This window comes from Nannospalax galili, unplaced genomic scaffold, assembly GCF_000622305.1.
Source record: "Nannospalax galili isolate Female #2095 unplaced genomic scaffold, S.galili_v1.0 scaffold485, whole genome shotgun sequence".
In the NCBI taxonomy this organism is placed as follows: Eukaryota; Metazoa; Chordata; class Mammalia; order Rodentia; family Spalacidae; genus Nannospalax; species Nannospalax galili.
In genome coordinates this window covers 3,688,935-3,711,554 of record NW_008354534.1, presented here as the reverse complement: position 1 = coordinate 3,711,554, position 22,620 = coordinate 3,688,935, and the positions used below count along the sequence as shown (strand labels likewise).

General features: G+C 37.7%; 1 protein-coding gene across 17 annotated transcripts in view; it reads left to right on the top strand.

Annotated features, from left to right (window-relative positions):
- Nucleotides 1-22,620, top strand: part of Erc2 (ELKS/RAB6-interacting/CAST family member 2) — a 1,070,830-nt gene that overhangs the window by 573,127 nt on the left and 475,083 nt on the right. For 9 of the 17 annotated variants that reach the window (XR_003846883.1, XR_003846882.1, XM_008851844.3 and 6 more), the window contains exons 11-13: nt 1,450-1,485; nt 13,633-13,826; nt 19,793-19,804. Coding sequence is in view for 14 of the 17 variants with exons in the window: in XM_008851844.3 (XP_008850066.1) it covers nt 1,450-1,485; nt 13,633-13,826; nt 19,793-19,804 (242 nt within the window). In the remaining 3 variants the exon portion in view is untranslated. The remainder of the gene's footprint in view (nt 1-1,449; nt 1,486-13,632; nt 13,827-19,792; nt 19,805-22,620) is intronic. The other 8 variants (XR_001872873.2, XM_008851845.3, XM_008851850.3 and 5 more) reach the window with 3 other exon arrangements.

Sequence of the window (22,620 nt, the reverse complement as noted above, 5' to 3'; positions counted from 1 at the left end):
GATTTTTAAGTTGTTTTTGTCTTATAAACAATGTCCCACTGTCCTGAGCTACTTTTTTTTTTTTTACGTAGACGTTTGTGGAGAAGTTCACATACTTTTAACACTTTATTATAAAAATTAAAGATATCTTCAAATATTTTGTGATAAAAGTGCTTCTAGACAGAAACAGAATTCTATGCATTCTACCCCCATCTCTTAAAACTGACAGAAAAATGTTCCTATGTGAAGAAATTCCTCTGGCTATTAGTGAGTCCATTAAACAGCACTAATCACATAATGCATAACTACTAGTTATAATTGTGCATCATAATTAAGTCCATTCACCAATGTTAGTTATCCAGAGATTGAAAAGAACTTGATTATTCATGTGTGGACCATATTATCTCTTCAAAGAGTTTTTGAGGTTCAAGCTTTAGAGGTTAATTGACTCTTTAGGAGTCCATTGAGAAGGCACAGAATTCAAAATGTTGTGATTTAATCACTTCAGTAATTTTCAAATTAATACCATGCTTGATTAAGGTTTTTTAAAAAATATTACAGTCACCATTTACCCAAGTTGAAGGAAGAGATGTTCTGGCTCTCAAAAGGCATGTCTCAGCTTAAAGTAATAGTTTCTACAGTTTCTTTACTTTCTCCACCTTGATGTTGAGCCCCAAATTAATGTGTATGCATTTAACAAAGTTGACTTGAGAGTACTATTTAAACGTAGTATTCAGTGCATTTGAATCTTCACAGAAAATTGACAGGACACCATTATTTGGAAGCATAATAGACTATCTTTGAAAATTTATTTTTTCAAAATAGATTTAGAACAAACAGTGGAAACTTGTAGTGGACAATCCTGTATTGTGGGACCTTTAGTCTTTCTACAGATTCCAATACTTTCTTTTTCCATTTAAGTCAATATGATACTGCCTTGCTTCCTGACACTTCATTACTGCTAACCTGCTGCTTACTAATCTATAGTTATGAAGCTAGATGCCAAATAGAAAATTCAGGCTTATGTTACTATCAAAGAAGAGCTATAAATTCAATGATAAGATTTAATTAATCTTTTATTATTACCATCTTTGAAGTTCAGGTAATAAATTGTGGGCTTGGCCAGAAGTACCTCTTCTGATTCATTGCTGGAGGCCAGCACTTCATGCATCATCAAAAATGGACAGCTTTCTTTATTTCATGGGTTATTTAACTTGAGAAAGGGAAAGTAACACAAACCTTAAATTTCTTATTCTAGCTATTCATTTTTTTGGAGCCAAAGTCAACATTTGTATTTCCCAAGAGCCTCTCACGTTCACTGTGGAATGTTTAGAAACTGATTTTTTTCCCCTTTTTAACGACCAGCTCGTCTGTGCAAATGCACTGGATTTGCTGAGCTAATGCTGTTTCTCTGGATCTTTCCTTCTTTCCCTATCTGTGCTGCAATGACTCCCCACCTTTGCAATGTAGCAGGCCGAACAGTTGTTCAATCAGATGTACAATCCAGTAAGTCATTTCTGAAAGTTCCCGCTGTAACATATCAAAGCATGAGGATCCACTGAGCCCCGTGTCACAGAATGCCACACTGGGGAGGTCTTGAAACTCTGATCAGGCTCTTCTTCCTATTTCCACTCTGTCAAATGAAATGACCCACATGAGGCCAATGCCATTTCTTTGAAATTTAAAAATTAAGAGGTTAAGGAAATATTGCCAGCTCTGATAGTCCCTCCTTTCTAACTTCAAACTTCAAGCTGTAGAAAACCAAAATTCAGCAGTAGATCCAGGTTCATGGAATCGTTTGTTAGATCCTTCAAACACCGGCTTACCTGTGCCAAAGATAGAGCTTTGCAAAATAGCCAGCAGCTCAGGTATGTGCTCAACCCATGAACTCCATGTCAGGCTGGGTTTAGCTTTAAAAGGAAGGCCACGCTCTTTGAGAAGGATAAATGTTTAACAGCAATATGAGAGTTAAAAGCATGTCATTGGCCCTAGGACAGAACATAACCATAACAGTTTCTTAATAACAGATAGTAGCAATTCTGATTTTAGTTTAATGAAGTCCCCAAAGCAGGTAACTAGTTCAAATATTAGTAAAACAGTCCAGACCCCACCACTATTTCTTTGTCCTAATGACATGTGTGCATTCATATGAAACATTTATTTGCTTCTTTAGTTTATTCAAAAGGAAAGGCTTTTCCGTTTTGTCACTCAGGTGGCTTACTGGAAGGTAATTACATGAAGGCCACTAGAACATAGTATCTCTTGGCAGATGTGGGGTGTTCAATGATGCTCCCCAATTATCTCCTACTTATAAATTCCTATCATTGGAAAAAGGATGGCATGGATAAAGGAAGCAATTTAGTCAACGAATTTTTATTTGTTAAACCACACCCCACGTGGGTACAGGGTGATGTACAAGATGCTTGGGTATTCTTAATTAGATTCAGCCTCTACCTTTCGTTCTTCCCAAAAAATACCTTTGGAAACAATTCCTAAAGCCCTGTTGGAGCATCCCCCAAATGGATTTTAGCAGAGCAGAAAAAATTAAAAAAAAAAAAATCCAAGGGTTCTTTCCTGTAGCCTCTGAGTGGAAGTCTTAATAGGCAGGTTCAAGACAGTAGAGAGGTGAAGAAACACGGATAAAACTGAAATGCTTCAGGCTTGAAAACTCACCCTGGTAAAAGGCACACATTTTCTTATGAAAGTTTCTAAAAAAGGTTGTAGAGTAATTCCCCTAAAATTTATTCATAGTTACCAGTTAGCAACCGGAAGAGAGCTGGAGTGTGCAGTGTTTGGGGTGTAGACGGGAACTGCTCTCTTCCTGCAGCTGCAGAAATTTACCAGGACAGTAGTTTGAGTTCCGGATCTCTGTGAGAATAGGTAGGACCAAAGAAATGACTCAGTACCGTGGCATCCTCAACTTCCCTTCACCTCAGCACAGTGCCAGGTCCCCACTATTGTTTGGAACTTTTCAGTCTTTGCAGTGACTAATTCAAAAGACTTACACTGACATTCCTCCCATGTTAATTAAGCTAACCAACGGGTTTGGCATCCTGGGAATATAGCCAGCTCTCCTTACTTTAACTCCCTCTGTCTGAAGATATTCTCAGGATCCAGTTCTTCCTTGGCCTGATAGGGATGCGGCTTGAGTGTTTTTTTAATCCTTAATAGTCTTTAAAAAATGACTGTGTTTTTCCTCGTTATAAAAGTAATATATGGCCGCAGTATTAAGTCTGCAAGAGTAAAGAAGGATAGAAGATAAAAAGAGCAATATGAGCACTCACTGCAGACACAGTGGGGGTGGGTACAGGGGTGGGAGGCAGACCGGGGTGTCCTCACTAGGTACCTTTGCATGGAGGCTCTTAGTCTTCTCTCCCTTTCTTTTCTCCCTGCTCTCTCTCTCTCTCTCTCTCTCTCTCTCTCTTTTCCTTTTTCCTTGCCTAACATTCCATTCCTTTACACCAAGTGTGTCAAAATGTTTATCTTTTTTTAACTGTAGATCATTAGAATTTTTTCGTATAATGATTCAAGAATACCCTTAAGAGTTGTATACTTTCTAGTTTGTTTATTACACTAATTTTGATCACCATGCTGCCATTTTTTTGCGAGCAGTAGAAGTAAAATCGTTATGAACATCCATATTGATCTCTTCCCCCCATCTCTCCTTCTATTTCCCCCTTTCTTTCCCTCCTTTCTCCTCCCCCTTCTCTCTTTCATTGAATGAATTTCTGGACCAATGAGTTTGATATTAATGAGCTCCCCAATAATTGTTACTATGTTGCATTTTAGAGACATTTTGCCAAAACAGTTCTTCCAGCACTGATTAAGTGTGACCATGTGACCTTCATGTGCACCCCGGCCCCATTGAAAAGTCATTTTACGTGACTTTGAAAAATGCTTAGGTGGATTTTTTTTCCTTTTAAATTTTTTTCTTTTTATTGCTAATGAGTTTCAAGTTTGAAAACATTACTAGCTCAGTATGTTTTCTTTTTGAAAATTATTTTCTTAGGCCATTTAAGCCCTTGCCTTTAAGCTTACTTGTTTGTTGACTGGTTTGTGTGAGTTATTCACTACTTTATAAACAACTTTTTATCATATTTGTGACAGTTTTATTTAATTGAAAAACTTTTTATGTAGAGAGACTTGTTTTAGGATTATGGACCAGTGTTTCTCTTTAAAATTTCCTCTTTGCCTTTAATCTTTGAATGACTTCTCTAATTTCACACTCATATATTTAAATTTTTATGTTACTTTTTAAATCAATATAACTTTTATTCGTCTACATTTTGATCAATGCTAATGTGTGAACTATATTTTTCTAAATTATCAGCTAATTTTTATTGCTTCTCAAATAATTCTCTCATTTGATACCACTGTATTGTATACTAAACCCACAGAGGGAAGAAAGTATTAGTTTCTGAGCTTAAGTTCAAGTTTATCAACATTTCTTGTTTGTTAGGTCAGAATTTTAGCTCTTGTGGCTTTATAACATTTTCAAACATCTCGTTAAACATGTTCTAGTTGATTCTTTCTGCTTTTAGTTTTGTCTTATTTGAAGATTCTTAGTCTTTCATTTTTATACTTCGAGACTAATTTCAGGGTCAGTTTTGTCAATTAAAAATCACTATTTCTTATCATTCTTAAACATGATACAAAATTTTTCCTTCACACTTATCTTAAATTTTTGAAAATTTCATACAATATATTTTGATCATATTTAGACTCCTTCCCCTTTCTGCACGCCTCTTGTAGCCCACCCCAGCAACTGCTGGGCTCCATGTACTCTATCATGTATATTAAGGCCTATCGAGTCAATTTTGTGTCCATAAATGGAATTTGGTGTGTGTCCATCTGCTTCAGCCTGGTTAGCCTATCTAGCATCACATCCTTAAAACAACAGTAACAACAACAACAACAATGAAAACTAGCTCTCTCTCTCCCAATAGTCATGGGTTGCCATTTAACTCAGTTGTTTTTCTGTTTATTCTTTGTCCAGATGACTTGTCTGTTGGAGAAAGCAGGGTGTTGAAGTCACTACTATTACTGAGTTGGGGCTAATTTGTGTCTTAAAGTCCAGTAGTATTCTTTTTATGAAATTGGGTGCATATTGGTGCATATAGGTTTATGATTGTAGTGTGTTCTTTGTTGATTATTTCCTGGATTAGAATGAAGTGACCTTCTTTATCTCTTCTTATTAATTTTAGTTTGAAGTCTATTTTGTCAAATAGTAGAATAGTAATGCCTACTTGTTTTTTAGTGTCATTTGCTTGGAATTTTTTTCCTGCCTTTCACCCTAAGGTGGTGCCTGTCCTTGAAGGTGAAATGAGTGTTTTGTAGACAACAACAACAACAAAATGAATTTCATTTTTCATATGAATTTTTTAAATATTTAAGGGATTTACTCAAAGAGAACATAATTTGTCACATTTTAAAGAAGAAATGCTACCATATGTGACACTCAGAGATGCTGAATGAAAAGTGTTGGGTGCTTTCCTCTCATGAAGCTGTTGTTGAGTCATTTTTCCTTTCCTTCCCCTTTTCAATGCTGTGAGCATAGCCCCGAACATCCAATTGATAATGTGTGCGCTTTGTGTTCTCTGGTGACCCCACCTAGCTCTGCAGATAACGCAGAGCACACACAGTCTGCTCGGACCCATTGATTAGCTGATTGATTATAAGTAGGAGAGAAGCTGATTTTGGTGTGCATCATGATTTCTTAATCCATTCAATTACCCTGTGTCTTTTAGCTGGGGAATTGAGGCCATTGATAATTAAAGTTACTGAAAGATGTGTATTGGTTATTGCCATTTTTTTCCTGTTTGTGTTCTTAGTCCTATTTTATTCTGCAATTATACCTTCATTTGTCTTCCTGTAGCCTCTTTGGTACCGTCGTTCCTTTCTTTGGTCCTTTGTATTACTTTGTGTATTCTCTGTAGGACTGGTTTGGTGGACATGAATTTTTCAGTATTTGTATAATGGAAGATTTTTCTTTTTCCTTTGACTATGGTAGACAGTTTTGCTGGGTAAAGTATTCTGGGTTGGCATCTATGACCATTTAGACCTTGGAATACTGTGCTCCGGGATCTTCTGGCTTTTATAGTTTGCATTGAAAAATCAGCTGTAATTCTAATGGGTTTCCTTTATATGTAACTTGTTTTTCCTCTAGCAGCTTTCAGTAGCTTCTCTTTGTTCTGTACATTTAGTGTTTTTTACTGTGATATACCATGGGGAGTTTCTGTTCTGGTCCTGTCAATTTGGTGTTCTGTGTACTTCTTGTATCTGTATGGCTATGTCTTTCCTTAATTTAGGGAAGTTTTCTTCAATGATTGCATTGAAAACCTGGTCAATGCCATTGGCTTGAGATTCTTTTCCTTCTTCTATGCCTATAATGTATACATTTGGTCTTTTCATAGTGTCCCACATTTCTTTCATATTCTTCCATTTCTGTCTTAAATTTTTTTTCATGCTCTTTGCTCAAGCAGCCCAATTCTCCAAATTTATCTTCTATTTTTTGTTTCCTTCATTCAGCTGGGAAGGCTGTTTCCTGTCATTTCAAATAGGCTTGCTGAGTTTTTCAGTTCCATCTTCATTCCAGCTTGACTTTTCTTCAATATTTCTATCTCTTTCATGAATTCAGTTTTCAAATCCTGAATTGTCTTTGTCATTTCACATGGTAGGATATTTCTATTTTCTCAAGCTTCAGTCAGAACTTTACATCCTCTTTGAGTTGTTTGCTGTTTGTTCTTTGAAATCCTTGAATTCTTTGATTGTGTTTATGATTGTTCTTTAAGTTCTTTGTTCTAGGCTTCTTCTGGGTAGTTCTCATTATAGAACACTTCTATAGGCCTGGTCGGATTTGATGGGAACATTATTTCATTTTTCATATTATTTGTGTTTTTGTGTTGTGATCTGGCCGTATGGACATCTTTGGTGGTTGTGTGTCTGATATGAAATTCTAGCCTGCTTTGTTTGAGTTGAAGTTTGGTTCTGTTTTTACTGTTGTTGTAGCTTGGTTGCTCTCTGATCGGTTATGAGTAGTTGGTTTGTGCTTTAGCTTTTCGTTTTGATTTTTTTATTGGAGAAATGGAGTGGTTCCAGGCAGGCTAGTCAAGAGCTCTCTGGCAGCATGAATGGAGGTAGTCCCAAAGCAGGATGAGTGTGCCAGTTCTGACTTGCTAAGCAGGCCTGATATAAGCCCTGGAGCAGCATGAACTGGCTAAGTCATGATACGACTTTAATTTGCTTTAGTGGTTTTCTACAGTCATGTTTTGACATCTTCCTATTATGTGTCTCTGATGTTTATTTTTAAAGCTGTTATAAAGCATTCTATACATTTAATTTTTAAACTGTTACTACAAATGATACATTTCTCCTTTTATTTTCTAACCAGTTATTGGTACCTTGGAAAACTTTTACTCTTGTATGTTTAATTTGAAAATGGCCACCCTTACTTTCTGATGAATTTTACTACGGTTGTTTTTAACACACAAGACAATTTACCTGACTGTGCTTAGTCAGGATGAACAAGGCTTCTGCTTGAAGTCTTCCTGCAGGTTTTTACCTCCCTTGGAATACAAATAAAACTTTTACTTTTTTCTCCTTTTACTGCAGATAACTCCATTATGCTAAATGATACTCTAATGCCACTTCTTAGGGACTTAAAATTTTGCCTTTGAATCCTTATTACGTTTCATAATAATAGCCTTTCTTCAGCTTAACAACCAGTCTGTTCCTGGAGGAGTTTTGTCAAAGTAAATATGTGCAGGTTATCGTCATTTGAATCCTTTTTCTTCTGTTAGTTCTTAATTTTGAATAAATAATACAGTTTTATCATTGATTTTAAATTTAAGCCTTCTTTGCTGTAGCCTTAATGCTCTTGGAGATGGCGTCCAGAAGTTTTTCAAATATTTTAAAATAAATCTTTAGCCTTCTAGACCTGCTTATTGCATGCTTTGTATAATATACACATTGCTAGAAGGCACTGAGATCTCCTTACTGCTGGCAGGGGTGTACTTGAGACCCCTTTGATCTTTCCCTGTGAGTCTTCCTCCCACCCAGCACTCTCCATTTGAAATTTCATCACTTTTGACCTCACTTTGTACAGGACTCACATTTTACTTACAGGCTTACAAGAAAAAGGATCAAGCATATTTCCATTCCATAGAGAAAAAAAATATCTTCTTAATGTTCAGTGTGGTCTTTCTGATTTATACGTCATCTTAGGACTGTACTATCCCAGGACCATGGTGAGCTGGGTGATAAATGCTTTCATGGCCAGTGTCTAGCTTTAGCAATTTCTTCTTAGGGTTTTTTTAAAACGTGTTTCTGAAAACTATTTGATTCACTCTTAAATCAATATTCTGTTGCATGGTAGAAAATTACAACTATTTAAGATATAATTCAAGGCAAATAGATGGCACTTACAAGCAGATGCGTATCCACAAACATATACCCTATAATTGATACAGGCTTTCAGTGTCAACAGAACTCAAAATAATATTCAAAATGACATGATATAAAGTGATATATATTGTTTCAGAACGTCTGGATAATACCCTCAATCCTCCATATTGATAATTTTAGAAAATTTCAGACTTAAAAGGAATTGCATTGATAATTATATTTTTGTTTGAAAGTCTTAACATGTGCTAAAATATGGAGAGATTTTTCTGTGAATAAGACAGGAAAAATTATTTTGAACATTTGTTTATATTTATTTATATTCTATTTGCTTCATCTGTAAAAATAATTTCTTTTTGGTGTACTTCTAACAGGCAAATTGCTTCTGAGTTTAGTTAGTTGGAACTGCCAAGTGATTTCCTTTAAAATGAAGAAAATAAGATTCCAATATGTATCATTATTAGTTTAAAAGTATATTACTTAGGGTCAGTAATTATGCTGTCCTTAATTTATTTTATTTGAAATGAAATTTAAGTTTTAAAATATGTTGTAGTTCTGTCATCACAGAAAGCTAATGAGTTTATATTTTCATAACTTAGAATTATGTGGTTTGTGCTTCTTTTAGAAGACTGAAATCAAGTCCGGTGTATAAAATAGTTTACATGCCCATTCTATTATGATACGAAAGGCTTGCTGAAGCACCGTCCATGGCCACGTCCCCAGCAGAACACCGTACCTGAGAATCATATTTTTACAGTGCATCCATTTATCAAATACTGCTGAAGGAGAGCAGCAGCAGCAGGGATGAAAGCCCACCAAACTCATTAGCTGACATTATGCTTGTACGTTATGGTTACAGCTGATCATTTATTTATTGTGAGGGAAATGACTTTTTAAATTAAAATTGTTAGCTCCCATTTCAAAGGGGGGCATTATATAATAATTGAATATTCTCTGCTCTGTGTCAGAGCAGATTTCTGGACTGAAGTTAATGCTTTCCTTTCTAGACATCTGGAATGACGGATTAGTATTTCACTGAAAATAATCAATGTCTGACCTTCATAAGATTAAGTCCAAATAAACTTGTGATATGTGATTTTGATACCTGTCAGCTCTCAACTTTGGAGTTAGCCATTCCTCTTTGACTGGGATATAGCATTTATCTAAAATTTTGCTTTGTTCCTGATAGAGTTCTAATGTCCTTCACCAAGATGACAATTAGATATACAGGGCTCATCTCAAGTCATAACTAGATTCCCTTTATACTTTTTCTAGGCTTTCAAATTCAGTTCACAACAAAATGTTGAGACTGGCTCACATTCCATGAAGTGTCCAACTTTGTTTTGGTTATTCCCATGTTTAGGGATATTCTTCACGTGTAGAAATACAAAGGCACAATCTAGAGACTCCAAAACTTACAGACCCTACATATAATTCTGACATTTCTATAATACCCTTTTCCAATTTTCTTTTTTTCTACAAGACACTTGAGAGTTGCTTTGAAAGTTTCAAGAGTAGTTTGAGACAGAACTAGATGTCTAGATTTGTTCCTTAATGACCTGTTTAACCAGAAAAGTTAAACCTCTCCATTAACAAAATAGTGAATACTTAGGGATTGTAGAATGTTCTTGGCCATATTCATGATAAAAAAAATTCTGGGAAAAAGAATCGTAACGATCTGTATTTTCAGAGAGTTAGATTTCTGTCTAATGAAAATACGTGGTTGTTGTGCCTTGGGAGAATGGAAGGGCATGCTCCTCTTCCCTGGGGAAGCTTTGATCACCGACAGGTCCTTAAGAGGAAATAATTGCTGTCCATTTTCTGCTTAAACCTTAAACATGTAAGAATGACATCATGGTAGGAGTCTGTTTTGATGGTGCTTTATTGGAATAAACCCTTCTGTGCTTTTCCTATAGTATCTAGGACACATTAGCTTAAATCTAATACCTGCTTTGATCCCTGTCAGAAGTTGCTAAGGAACTCTTGTCATAATTTGAAAAGGCAACAATAGTCCTACCTCTCCTGCCTTAAAATTCTGAAGAATTGGCTTTAAAAACTCAATTTTCTCTTATAATTGTGTGTGTGTACGCGCGTGTGTGCGCGCAGTATTGCCCCATATCTGGATCTCAGTATAGCATTCTCATTCTCTATGGGCTAAGCAATTCAGCACTTCTTCTGAAAAGTTGCATTTTATGTTGAGTAGAACTACTCATCTGTGATAGGCTTATGAAATTTGTGCGGACTTTGCCTCTAGTACTTTCGGTGGACTGAGGACTCACCAGTCTTACCAAGCATGGGAGGCTATCGTTGTCTTTGCACTCTTCTTTGACTGGGATATAGCATTTATCTAAAATTTTGTTTTCTTCAGGTCTTTATATGAATCTTCCTTAAAGCTTCTTATGGATTTGACAATTTTATAGTGATATATTTAGACCTCTTTTGAAAAGCTCTTCTAATAATACATCTTCAAGATTGAAGAGTGTTTGATATAAATTCTTTTGCCTAAAACCAGTGGGTACTATTATGAGGATAGAGAGAGTGTACTTGACTCACAGGTATTCATGCGGCTGCCTATAAATGTTAAAAGGAAGAATCATTATCACTTCCAAGTTTTCCCTGGCAGACACAAGCCAACTATTATCTTTCCTGTGGACTTTAATAATGTAACTTTTCCATCCCATGAGGTCATCAGTGGTATAGCTGAGATTCAGGCATTTTGCTTAGATTTCTAAACATCTTCTGAGTCCTTTATCCATACTCACTTATTGGGCAGAAAAGACTACAGATCCATCTGATTTCACCCACTGTTGAAAACTGACCTTGGATTATCATCCTTGGCATCAAATAAAGGGCAGAGGTTAGCATCACTAACAGGAACAGACTGTACTTTCTTGTAAACCTACCAGAGAGACTTCTTTAATGACTGTGTCAATGAAAATTAAACAAACCTATTAACCTAGCTGCATAACAAGTTCTATTTCTTGGATGTGTATTATAAAATAATAATAATAATGATAATAATAATAAAACATGAATATGATCTTCCAGATGTTTGCCTTTTTGTAGTTTTCACTGTCCTTAGAAAGCTGCTGATTTCCTTGTAGACACAGGACATAGGGCTAGATTTAGGACTACTGTCTCATGACTGTGAATCCTGTACCCACTTATTAAAATAATAGCAATAATAAGCCTAAGAATACTAAATCCAAGACAGACTATAGTGGCTATCTGCTAACTTTTGTGAATCTTTAAGAGGTAGGAAAGGAAGTTTAAGTCTAGACAGAAACAGGTAATTAAAATATGTTTATTCATGTGTTTTGAATGTTTTAAACAACTCATTACTTAGTTTACTAATTATATTTTAAGGTCTTAATGTCATTGTTTAGACACTTTGAAAATGTCAATGGACTGCTTTCATCTGATTAAATGTTATTACTGCAGAATAATAATGGAAACAGCTTAATAAGAAAATATTTTAGCTGTTTAAAAACTGTATTTTAATGCTCTTTGTCACAAAGGTCTTGAATTGACTGTATTATCTCAAATAGTGGTAGATATGTCTTTTAAAATAATTACCTGTTCTAAATTATAAAAGCTATTAAAATAGTAAATACTTTATATAAAAATAAAGCTACCACAAGAATAAACTCCTAAATGCATATTGGTTTAGGTTTCTCTTTTATTAATACTGAAAAGCTCAATAAATGTTACAAGGAAACCCAGGGTGCACACTAAATAAAAATAAATGCTTTTTGAGATACATTGGTAAAGGAGAGTAAACCAGTTCCTGGCAGTGTGTTCGATTGATATATTTTTGCAAGTTTATTTTCCTAGTTCAGTGTATTTCTTAGGCAAGGAACTCATAAAGATCACGAAAGCAAATTATTCCCTCTCTATCCTCATGCTTAAATAATATGTTACATGCAAAAATATCATTTTAAAAATGATTTTGTCATGAGTAAGAAATTTATTTTATGTATACTAATTTTTGGATTTTTTTCTACTAAATCATTGCAAAGATTGTCAACCCTCTAACAGTAGTATTAGTATTAATTTTTTTTAACCATGCATGATCCATTTAACCCCACAATAGCTATAGCTTGCTGGCCTTATTTTTTCCCTGAAATTAAAAACAAAACATGTATAAAATCACAGTGAACATGTGTGCCACCTAGCAGGAAAGCACAACTAAAGTTTGATCAGTTGTTAATGGTTTATTATTTCACACATGAATTCTTTCTAGATACATATCTGTATGACTTCTCTGAGCTTTCTCTGTTGAATGTGCACTGTTGTTAAAATGCTTGTTTTTTCTCTGCCTGCTCTTTGAAGAAGTCAGTTAGGGATAATGAGAACCAAGGGGCAGGTAAAACATTGCAGTGCAATGTTACTTCCATCTGTCTGGGAATATTTCAGCCAAAAGTTTATTTTGGGAAAAAATAAACCATAGTGCATACACACACACACACACACACACACACACACACACACAAAACCACAAACACTTTGGCTGCAAACTATTCTACAGTTTTGTTGCTTGTCGTCGACCGTGTCTGTTGTCGTGTGTAAAGCTGCTACCTACCCTTGCATGTATTTGCAGATTCTCGTCTCTGTGCTTGTTCATGAACAGCTCATCCTCCTCATGGTTAAGGTTAAGTCTGTTCAAGAGAATAAGAATTTATGGGTATGACTGTTAGCCAGAAAGCCCTTCCCCACCTCAGAGTCTTCCTTCCAGAGTGCCTCCTCTGCTGATATTTCTCATAGGGTAATGTGCTCAATGACCAGTCACTCAATCTCTTACCTGCTACTTAGCTCCACATATGCCCTTGAAGGGCCTTGGGAAGACAATTAACTACTGTGTGCTTTCAGATCTGTACATTGGGAATGGAGGCATTTGGTCTAAATTGTCCCTGAAGAATCCCACTGTCTTCATTTTTCTTGCAAAATGCACAGGAAGAAAGTCATCGTCCTCTAATTTTAGCAGGAAGAAAAGTCAAAAGAAGGGAAATTTCATGTAACAAAATATAAAGGATAGAAGAACCTCCTTGTGGGAAACTGTAATATACTTTAAAATCAACATTAGGGTAGCTGAAATATGTGTTTTTTCCATTTTGCCCTCTCTGCTGACAGAATACCCATAATTCTTATTGGATATTTTCTCTCCAGAGTTACTTTCTGGGCCATTGGTGACTACACTACCTATTGTTCTAAATCACTGTCTTAACTCTGTTCTTTAAAAATGTAATGTTGAAGGCTCATAATATTGAAGATGACTCCAGGATGAACCCTGAGTTTGCAGACCGACTGAAGCAGCTTGATAAGGATGCATCTTACTACCGCGACGAGTGTGGCAAGGCCCAAGCAGAAGTGGATAGGTTGCTGGAGATCCTCAGAGAGGTGGAGAATGAGAAGAATGACAAAGACAAGAAGATCGCAGAGCTCGAGAGGTAAGTTCAGCGCCCTGTGAACTGACAGGGGACAGTGAATACCAGCGACTCGGTGTGCATCCTTGGGTGGTGGTAGGTTTGGAATGCACTGTCGCCTGCTCGTATCGCAAATTTCAAACACGTTATATCTGAAAAATATGGCCTGAGAAGGGTGATGTTGTGTTTCTGTGGGACGCTAAGAAGACAACTGGCTTATTATCTGAGGCAGCATGTACCTCTTCGGTGTCTGGGAAAACAATGCTTGACTTTCTTGCGTGGTCTCTGTGAGTTAGCACTCATGCCAATGAAGCATGCAGATATTTGGTCTTTGACTGTCTGAAATCTTAGTTCTTTCCCATTAAAGATGAACATTTTTAGTTTAGGTTTGTCATGAGCAGAAAAGAATATGGAAAAATAGCGTTGATAATTCTTCATTCAAGATAAGGGGAGAGGGATGGGGCTCCTATCTTTTGGATGTCTTTTGGCACACCACAACAAATTCTTCAAGTTTATCTTTTAAGAGGATCTTACGGTACTTGGAAAGTAAGTGGAATTAAATATGCTTGAGTAGGGTCTACGCAATAGCAAATTCTGTCTGAAACAATGAGGTTTATGTCAGGCTTCCAGTGTATTTAGATTTTCAGATAAATCATAGCCATATTACATTCATATGTAATGTGGTCTCCAAAAATAAGCTTGCTATGAATGCTTTTTCCTATGCTTCATGTAAGGGAAGAACTTTCTGGATAATCCTATGTACCTCCACAACCTCTGAGGCTTTCTCATTGGTTCACCAGTAAGGCAGAATTTGTCTTTTCTAGATTCAAGCCATATGGAGGAGATCAGTCAATATTGAATAAATCAGTGAATGGTTGCCAGCTTGAATGGAGACACTTGTGAGGCCCTAGGACCCCACGGCGTATACAGAGCAGTACTTTGTGGTCTTACAAGAAAGATCCTGGGCTTCTGCAAAAGAAAGACCCGGGTTCAAACTTTGTATCGGGGCTGTGCCAGCACTGTGGCCATGAGATCTCTTTAAAGCTGAATCCCTAACAGACTGTTAAAATGTATTCTGCTTTGTGTCTACCTAGTTCCTGTTGAATGATAAAACAAAGAATTCTCAGTATTAACTGGCTCTGCATTAAATAGATAGATTATTCATACTAAAATTTCAGCAGTTTTCAACATACCATTTGATACATTCAAAAACCAAACTGATGAATATTTCTCTTAATAATCTTAGCATTCATTTTTTTGATACTGTGATAAAGTTTGATTCATTGTGATCAGTTTTAGCAGATAAGGCAAAAAGTACTTTTTTCTCGAGGCGACTGTGCAAATTAAAATCTCAACAGCAGGCTGGTGAGGTGGCTTAGTGGTTAAAGGTGTCTGCCTCTAGGCTTGAATTCAATCTCTGGGACCCACAGAGTGGAAGGATGGAACCTTTCCTCTCACCTCCTCACATGTGTTGTGATACATAAATGGCCCCATCCATATGCACGTGTGCTCACATACAAAACAAAATTTTAAATTGTAATAAAAAATTCAAAATAAATCTTCAGGGGCTTGATTTTAATTTTAAAATGTGGGAATGTTCTGTCAGTCTGCTGGTTCTTAAAAATCTCGGAACACTGTTGGTTTTTAGATATATCTATCTACAGGGCTATTTTGGAATTATATTTCAGGACTAGTTTTTCTAAATAAAGACAGCATGAGATCACAAGGAAGTTATTACCATGTCTTGTTTGTTGTTTCAAAAACAGATGTTGAAAAGTTGAATGACCTTCTGGAGATTAGTCTTTTGGTAAGAAAGATGAGAAACTATAATAGAGGTTTATGGTCTTCTCCACTACTTCTTTAAGAAGCAGTGAGCTCTATGGAGGATGTGCTAGATAAGAACACCGATATTATTAATAATAGCAACTATAACCACACTAATAAAGTCTCCATATTTTATGATCATTGTGTGCCAGGTGCTCTGCTGAGCACTTGACCTGCATGTTGTATATAATTTAATCTTACCCATAGCACAGAACCATGGTCTTTGTTTTATATATGAGGAACTATGAGTTATACAAATTCAGTAACTTTCCACAGGTTATAGAGCTCTTAATAATCAAAACTGGAATTCTAACCTAGGACTGAGCCATTGAGAGCAATGCCTTCCCAGGGACATGATGGAGAAGCTCGTCCAGTGGTCCCGAAGTCACACAGAGTCAGCCCGTCCTCCCTGAGCAGCACTGTGGACACAGGAGCCCTGCCTCTTCTTTATTGTTTCATGAGGGAAAAGTGATGCGCTGCTTGTTCAGAAGGCATTTTTCTCTACTAAACCAGTTCCCTGAGAACTGTAATTGAAAATCAGGATCAGCTACTATAAACATTTACATATAAATGACTTAATTATCTAGTTGGACAAACAGGTCTTAGCTGGACTGTGTTGCCATTAAATCATCAAGAATATTCACAGTTTTATTTCTTCAATATGGAAAGCATTAAAACAGCAGTGATTTTACAGGCATTTATCTTTATGTACTTTCTGCACATTTTCTTTATCTCTGCATTTGCTTCTCCTTAAAGCTGATGCCTCCCAGGCACTGTAATTCATAAAACATGTGCTAGGGCTTGACTCTGTCCCAGGTCTCTGCCTGCCTGCATCTTGGGTCCAGCAGCAGAACACAGTCTGGGAAATGTCTGAGCCCCAGACCAGCCCTGGCCCCTAAGGAGGAGGGAGTGGAGATCCAGAGGGGAACCTCTTGGGAAAAAGAGGGCGCAGCCTTGGCCTCCCTTTCTGAAGCATTATCAGCTGGGCTACATGTGTATTCCCACTAAAGCATCTTCCTTGATGTCAGGCAGCCCTTTTCACATTGGGCAGTGTCTCTATTTGTTGACTTAAAGGATGAAATTCATACCTCATAATGTTTGGAGTTAAAGATTTCTTAGCATTATGGCATATATCTTCATTTTGGAGTCACTGAGAGTGCTTGCAATTAACTTTGTGATTTTGAAAAAACAAAATATTGAATTTGAAATGCGTTTGTGGTCTCTGGCTTGTAATGTGACCTAACAGTGAAAAGCTGTCTTTTTGAAGCAGCTCATATTCTAAAATGTTCCAGAATGTCGGTCATATGCAACAGAAGGTTTGACGTGAGGTGTAACGCTGATATCCCTGACGCTGGCCTTGTCCTCGCCCAAAGGGCACTTTGCGTTTGCTTCCTACTCTCGTCATCTTTTTATTTTCAATTTTCGTCACAATGGCTACATTTCACATAGCACACGGATGGCATTTCCATTGAGTTTACCCCTTCGATACCATGAAAACGCTTTTTTATCAGCCCTTAGAGATTTTGCTTTTCAAGGTGCCTCATATGCAGAGTGCTTACGTCGCCCCCGTGTGTGCACCTCTCCCTATGCACTCTTGTGCTAGATGCTGATGTTCCAGTTGGAAGCTTCTGCCTCAGATGCCCTGGAGGAGCTAGCCACACAGAGAAGAGCTTGGAGCAGGTCTGAGAGTTGGTCGAAATCAGGCTGTGGTCTTTATCTATCGCCAATGTCAGCTGTCACGTGGACTACAACAGCTCAGCAGCTGACTCAGCCTTCAAGGCAGTGAAATGCGTTACATTTCTGTGTCGGTGCTCCTCCAAGTCTCCAAATTTTCTTTAGAAATTCAGAAGCTATCCTTAGCTGCCTAGGGAAAGAGAGAGGCTAATAGAGTCTGTCAAACAGGACCAACTGCCACTGGCCTTCTTGCATCCCACCCATGGGAAGGAATCAGTTGGGTGACCTTTGGTGTAATTATCTTAAATCTGTTGGGGCTTATCCTGGTGTTTTTCCAGAGGATGGAGACAACCCAAATTGAGCCCTCAGTTATATCCCTCCAGATTGTGGAGAGGAAGGGGGGGTCCCTGGGGGCTCTACTCATAAGACATAACATCAGAACGGAAGACAAGGTACCACGTCATTATCTGGACTGAGGGCTAATGCCATCAGACATTCTGACGTTGAAAAATGATTTTCGGTGCCTAACAGAACCTTATCTAAGGTTGAGAAAGAAACTATTATTTTCCCTTCTGATTTGCTCAATAATGTGCTGACATAATTTCCTTGATGCCTTTCAGGACTCTTTTTGAAATGCAAACTTAAACTTTCTTATTCTTTTTAAAGTATGATAATATGTTCTAAGAGTTTCATAGAATGTGGAAGAAACCCAGTAGCAGCTCTGCTTGTTTTGATAGACACTCTCTTTCCTGACTGAGAAATTTTACCACTTACGTTTGGTAATGCATTTGAAGACATTTCTTTAAAACAAGTGGCAAGTACCTGAACAGCATCAAAGCGACCTTTTGAGGAAGCTTCCTAGCTAGGATCCCTTGGAAGAAGCAGCTAAACCTTAAATATGGGTTTGCTGTTCCAGCTGAGGGTTTTCTGCAGCTTGGCCAAAGACCTCACCTTAATTACCTGTGATCCAGAAGGACTGGAAGCAGCAGCTGGACTGATGTTGCCGTAGTCCTCACGATGACCATGGCCTGGCTACACTCTCATTTTTGATCAGTTGCACATGTGTAACCTTGAAACACTCAACAGAAGGATCTCAAATATGAGGGATTGTGAAATCAACATTCTCACTTTTGAATTTTCTCTTTTTTATCATGGTAGATTTGTTTTGCTTTTTTTTTTTTTTTTTTTTTAAGACAGGTTCTTTCTGTAGCTTCAGTTGACCTGGAACTCTCTGTAAATCAGACTGACCTCGGTCTCACAGAGATCCATCTCCCTCTGCCTTCCAAGTACTGGGGTTAAAGGCATGCCCCCCCATTCCCAGTTTTTTTTTTTTTTTTTTTTTTTTTAAGACAGGATCTCTCTGTAGCTTCAGTTGACCTGGAACTCTCTGTAAATCAGACTGACCTCTGTCTCACAGAGATCCATCTACCTCTGCCTTCCAAGTACTGGGGTTAAAGGCATGCACCACCATACCCAGTTTTTTTTTTTTTCTATTGATGAGACATCCTTAAAACTACATCATAGTGTGGAATGATGGGGGAATCTCTGGAAGATAGTTGGTAAAGTGTTATTTTTGTATATCCACTTTATTTTTGCAAAGGGCATTTTACAAGTTATTAAAAATGAACCTTCATTGTGTATTCCTCTCATGGTTTGGAAAATGATCATTAACTTTTCTCAGAATTTTTACTTCCCATTAGAGACTACTATTTTGACTGATAGAAGGGCATGTTAGAATCTTTTTGTACAAATAAATTAACAAGCATCTGGATATTCTCAGTGATAAAGTCAGAACCTCATTTTCACAATGGAAAAGAATTACTCTCAGCTTTGGAAGTTGCTAAGGCTTGCCAGGAAGGCTGATCGGCAGGTGGCACCCCACCAGCAGCCCTCCTCACTGGGCCTTTGATCCCTGCTGGGCACAGTGCTCCCTAAGCATTAAACTGAAAATCTTTGAACCAAAAGCCAAATTGCTCAGCTCCTTTTGGTTTATAGGGATGAAGGAAAAATGTCTCTTAGGATATAAGCATCCAGCCTACTGGTTCAAATAAAAGTCTCTCTGACATCAGTGCTTACTGCCAGACCTAGTACTTAGTGATTTCCATTTCAGTTTATCAAGTAATGAAATTTTATAGGCACACAGATATGAACTTTCTATATAAGCGTTCCTTCAGAAAAGGAAAAATGACACCATTGTACGGGAGAAGGGAAGACACCTGTGGTTCACATCGTGCTTGCTGTGATTGTGTGTGTGAGAGCTGATATGGGGTTCTTATGTGTGCTATTCAACATAACAGTTTATGGTGTGTGCCCAGGGCTTTTGGGGTCTGTCAGCTAAAAGTTGCTTTATTACCCTTTGTTTGGTTCTAAAACCTGCTAATATAACATCTGTTGGCTGTGTGTTTAAAACTAATCATCTCCTTCCTTTCTTTTGCAACCCTCTCCTTTCGCTTAACCCTCCAATCTGCCGCTCTCACCCTCGCTCCACCCAGCTTGACTCTCAGGTCAGTACTTTCAGATTTCTTTGACCGCCTTTCCTGCTTAAGCTCAGTTTATTGCTTGCACTTGTTTAACAACGCATTGCTGAAATGGTTTTCCTCTGGCCACCACATTTCCCCATTTCATCCCATGCCTAGAGAATATTTGTTTTATGAGATGCCTGTATAGGGGGAAGAAAAGGAGATAAATCGCTGTTGGATTATTTGATGAATTCTATTCCTGGATTATAAAATCAGTAACAGAAATGACTGCAAGAACCCCGCATGCATTTCTCCTGTGCAGTCCAGAAAATCGACTGCGTGATGACATGGTGTTGAGCTGTGGGAAGACAGACTAGAGGATGCTAAGTTCAGCATAGAACAAAAGATCTCCCCATGACATAGCAACATCAAAGCTAAATTTAGTAGTGCAAACCATTCAGACCTTTTGCTTAATAAATCACTGTGTTTTGAAAGATTTATAGAACTTTCTTGAAGTCACTTCTGAAAATTATCAGTGTGTTAGTAACATATTGTACACACATGTTATTTCTTGTCATTGTATTGGTTTTAACTTATTAGGTTCATTTTTTTTTATTAGCCAGGAGACATACTTTAATTACCCAGAGCATAGGTATAGAACCAACTAGATTGTTAACTGTGTATCCTGAGATTAAGAAGAAAAATGGTTATTTTGTTTGAAATAGCTATCTTATCTTTGATTCTTCTCATGTAGGAAGTTCAAGTCCATAATTTACCCTTCCTTATGACAAGTAATACTTTTCTTTCAGTAATACATGGTAATATAACAACGTAATATTTAATATAACAGTGATTTCTTTATTATTCAAGTAATGAGTTTACTAAAGGATGCTCATTGTATGATTTGGGGTTATCTAGATTGCAAAAGAAGGACAGTTTTAAACTGGCAGTTAATATAGTTGTTCTTTTGAGAGACAGGCTTTATTTTCTGTCCATGGAGGATCTACATCCTTGATTCTGTCCTATTTCCCAAGTCTCCAGACCAATGCATTTACTGCTGCTCAAATAATTTCACAGTGAGGCATCCGCTCACACACCAGTTTTGTCTCACCATCAGCTCGCAGCTCCGGTGGCTCAGCGGCTCTGAGCACTTCTCTGGTATCCTCACATTCCACACCGTGGGTCCCACGGGAACTGTCTGAACGTCGTCATACTGAAAGAAGCCTTAGTCTTAAAAGCTTGCCTGCAGAGGTCTAATCAGAGATTAAAAGCACAGACCTACAGCAATGCTCTCACCAAAGATCTAATGACTGTTTCGCCTTCAGGAATGGACCAAATAAGTGTATATACCAAGGTGTAGAAATCTAAACTTCGTAATGGGAGATGGGCAGGAGGCTTGGCCACTTGGCATCCAAACCTGCCCTCCAAGGTTTGGATTCACTCATTGTCTGCTTTCTCTCTTTTTCCTTTCTCCTCTTTTGCTGTCCCTGATCTGTACCCCTTGATGGTCAAGCCCTTGGGAGTCCCTTTTGCTCTCACAGCTCAGCCCCTTGCCTGGGCTTCAGTTTTTAACCCTCATTTGTACCAGTAACTGCAGTGAATGGTGCTTGATTTTTCTCTTGTTTGTAATTAGTGAACATGGACTGATACTTGAAATAGACTGCAAGGTTAGGACTGGCAGGGGTGAGTAACCAGTGGTTCCATTGGGGAAGGACAGTGTGTGCTAACTGGGTTTGGTAAAGTATACCTGCCAAATCAAGGTTCAGACCATTTCAATATTATTTAACCTATTGTTTCAAATGAACCTGAGGGAGAAAAGGTGCTCTTGTTGTGAAAAAGATCTGGTTGTATTTTTAGTGTGGAAAGAATTGGGCAGTCCTGAGCTGATGGGAATAAAACAGTCTGTGGAGTCTTGGACGCTTTCTTAAGCTTTGAAAAGTTTCCAGAGTTAACTATGCTTTCTTTTCTCCTCCTCCCAACCACTTACTTCCAGGTTTACCAGTCAAAACAAACTGAAATGTAACAATAGAATTGAATGCAGGATCTTTGGCCCACGTGCTTTCTTTTTATGGTCTATCCTTGAGGTCTCTGTGTGTGTGTGTGTGTGTGTGTGTGTGTGTGTGTGTGTGTACATACACACATATGTGTATTTATATATACCTACCATGGATTATAGAAAAATCAGGTCTGATCTCTATGAGTCTAGAAGTTTGTGGTCTGCCCAGTAAGCTTCCACCTCTCAATGTGAAGTTTGAAATGTCAGTAACTCTGGGGCTTTTTGACTTGTCCCACAGTCCATGAGAAATTCTCCCCTACAACTACTTTCATAGATGACCTCATTTCCTTTCCAAACTCTATGTAGACTGTTATGCTTAACCCTGGGTGGACGGGTATTAGGTATTGGGTTTGGTGAAATGCAGATGTCACATTCTAAACCGGTTCAGGTCTCTGCTGTAGTAAACTCATCTTCTGTGAAGAATGTCTTTGCACACAAAGCAGTGGGAAGAAAGCATGAGTTTGAACAGCTTCCCTATATTGCACTCAGGGGTGGGTTTATGTGAGATTTGCTCATTTCTAGCATGTGACTTATAAAAGATGAGGTTATCTCGATAAATGTATGCAGGAATTGACTAGAAAAAGAAAAAGATCCTCTGGGATGCACTTCAAACTCCTGCCAAAGAATCAACCTAAAACCAGAAGGCTCCCCCTGGTCTCCAGCTTCCTTTGGATTCTTGGTCAGCTGCTTCCCTTTTTTGGGCCTTAGTGTCCCCTTGTGGAGAGGAGGGAGTTGTCGAATGAAGAAAATTTGCGATCCACCCTGCATGTGGGCATCATGTCCTGTGGGAGGGGCTGTGGGTGAA